We start from the raw sequence: 2,926 nt of genomic DNA, 5'->3' as shown, positions 1-2,926 counted from the left end.
AATTCACGAGATTATAAAAAAAATCCTTTGTTTTATGGGAAGACCCTCTTGATTCAAGAGAAAACTCCAGTTTTTTTAAAAAATAGCTGCTTATTAATTAATTGTTAATCAATAAGATAAATCAACCTCAGATTGATTCATTATCAATAACTTGCATCCTTAAGGAGTTAACTTAATTTATATCTACTTATATTCATGTAATTAAGCATTTTAATGATTTGGCCGATTAATCAATTATTAAAATAATCGTAAGTTGCAGCCCTAATAATTTTCAACAAAATAACATGCAGAAGGAAGAGCTGCTTTGGGTCCTGTTCTGGTCCAGCTCGGTCCAACTCTCGGTGCCGCCACAGCTGAGGCCCACTGGCCTGGTGCTCCATGAATAAACACACCCACGAAGTTCAGACCAATCACACGCACCGAGCCGCAACATCCGCGTCTCGGAGTTCTGACTGGGTACAATGGACAGCTGTCACCTGGGATCGCAGCGGGAGAGTGGACGGAGGTCACTCAGCGGGGGGAAAAGACGTGCGACTCGAAGTATAAACCAGCCTTGAGTATCTGATCGGGACAGCCCGACACAAGAGTGCCAGCTTTTCAGGACAAGACTCAGCTGCATGCCTACATCTCAAGGACGAGAGACACTTTCAACCAAAATGATCATATTTTGGACAAAGAAGACAAAATGTTTATAAGAGGGATGAACATATGTATGTCAAACAAAAAGAAAATTAAAAAATTAAAGGATATCTCATATTTCAGCTTTCTAAAATGTACAACGGAGCATTAAGCTCGACTCCCAGTAATTTTCCTTTTAATGCACCCATCCCAAAACATGTTTTTGTGACAAAATCATCTACTGTGAGCCAGGCAAACAAAGAGGAACATCTCATGAAGTTTAAAGCTTGGAATGCCATACTATGGCTCTGAATGGAGAAAGGTACCTGGATGAGAAGCAAAATGTCTTCAATTAATAGAAGTAATAAACAGAACTAACTAATATAAGTCTTGTTGTGTTTTTGATGACAGAGGATCATCACCTGTTATAAATCAAATGGTATCACTATCAAGTCAGAGTGGGAACAGATCATGTCATCAACTCAATAAGCACTGAATACAGATGTTTGCTATAGAATATATAATAATAACATAAAAWTGTACTAGGAGGATTTTTTAATATTGTAATCTCTACTGTTTAGACTGTTAGAGACAAAACTTTCATCTAAAATAAATGCTATTTTATGCTTATTCCTTATTAATTTTTTTTTAAATCGTAATTCCTGTAGCCTAAATGATGAGAAACTATCGCGGCTGCTTTCTTCCTGTAAATGAGTTGCAATGTGCATAGCAACAAACAAGGGCCCATCTAAACAACTACAGAAGGCTAACACTGAAAACAACCGGCCTTCACTGTCTGAATGTAGCAGCATGTTTGACACAGCATTTTCATACACTAAATGACTCCACTTAATGCCACACTTTACTTCTCACAAAATCATTTGCTTTTTTAAACATCGGCTGCTTTTTACATGACTTCAATTTTAATGGTAAATCTTACGACTGAAATAGAGGTTAGCCGAGCTAGCTGTTAGCTTAGCTAGCGTGCTCCACAATTCAACGATATTTGCCGTGGTAACAATAGCCAAGTCCAGCGTTAGATTTAAGGTCAAAATCTACCAGGGTAACGCTTCATACATAGATGGGAAGTTATATAAGTAAAACTGTTGTAAGTTTTGAGTTTTGGTGAGGTTTATCAGATAGTAAACGCAGAGCTAAGCTAACAGCCTAGCGAACAAAGAACTCAAATCAGGATGATAGCTAAATATGCTAGCAGGCGTTGTCGCGTTGCATCTCGTCGTTTTATTGTCGCCACGAGGGATACGTTCGTGTGTCAAGATAAAACGTATTCCCTCGGTTGTTTTGTGTTTTAATAAAACGTCAGGCTCGGTTCACACTGAAAATAACACCGCTGATGCTAGCTAGTAAACAAAACCAGCGGAGACTGGAGGCTGTGCTCATGGAGGATGTTTTCAGACACAAACACGTTTCACGCACACATTAAAACGCAAAGATTTACAAGGTGCTTGTTGGTGCACTAAAAAAAAAGACTCACCATTCGAGCTGCCTCAGCCCAGGTCCGCTCCTTCTTTCTCTTCTGTTTGTCCTTCATTTCTTCTGCGCTGCAGTCTGCGGACAGTCTGCAAAGAAACCTAGTAATGATGGCGCTTTAGCTGTAAAGATGACTAACTGCGTTTTAARTTGCCTGCGTGTAAGAAGACGCTGCCGTGCTCTTTTTGGTTGTCGAGACTGCTGCTAGGTTTAAATCAGCTCCACACGCATTCAGTCTGTGCTGAGGCAGAGTGAAGCTGCTGCAGGAACCACTCACTCTGGAATGCAACGGGCAGGTCAAAGGTCAAATTCTCCGCAGGAATGCAAAACTACAAGTCCACCACCACCCTTCCGCAAGTAACTGGGCCAATTGGTGCAGACCTGATAGTACCGAAAGCTGCGACCACCAACGTGGATCATTTTCACTTTAATCACTACACAGACTAAAAAAACAACAACAACACTTCTTTCAAACAGATAAGAATACAGACACATAAACACCAATATATAAAACAATAAGAAAAAATGTATAGGTCTTCTGGACGGGTTCTTCTCTAATGAAATGTTTCATCTCTTCTCCAAGAGACTTTTCAGGGGTGCCACCGAGCCATTGGTTCAGATATGTTGACGACACCTGGGTCAAAAATAAAGCCCAGGAAGTCCAACATTTCACTGATCACATCAACTCTGTGGATGAATATATTAAGTTCACACGAGAGGATGTAAAAAATGGTAGGTTGGCGTTCCTGGATTGCGATGTCTCGGTTTCGGATGGAGGACGGTTGGAAACTGGCGTGTATTGTAAGCCCACCCACAC

At 40.5% G+C, this 2,926-nt stretch overlaps 1 protein-coding gene across 2 annotated transcripts in view; it reads right to left on the bottom strand.

The window, feature by feature from the left end:
* The window catches only part of asxl1 (ASXL transcriptional regulator 1), a 44,433-nt gene extending 41,992 nt beyond the window's left edge, over positions 1-2,441 (bottom strand). For both annotated transcript variants that reach the window (XM_014031322.1, XM_014031323.1), the window contains exon 1: positions 2,114-2,441. In XM_014031322.1, the coding sequence (XP_013886776.1) occupies positions 2,114-2,170 (57 nt within the window). In that variant the 5' untranslated portion in view covers positions 2,171-2,441. The remainder of the gene's footprint in view (positions 1-2,113) is intronic.
* Positions 2,442-2,926: the final 485 nt, after the last annotated feature.

Source organism: Austrofundulus limnaeus, unplaced genomic scaffold (assembly GCF_001266775.1).
Source record: "Austrofundulus limnaeus strain Quisiro unplaced genomic scaffold, Austrofundulus_limnaeus-1.0 Scaffold1224, whole genome shotgun sequence".
Taxonomy (NCBI): domain Eukaryota; kingdom Metazoa; phylum Chordata; class Actinopteri; order Cyprinodontiformes; family Rivulidae; genus Austrofundulus; species Austrofundulus limnaeus.
The sequence above is the reverse complement of the archived record's forward strand: the minus strand, read 5'-3'. Positions and strand labels throughout refer to the sequence as shown.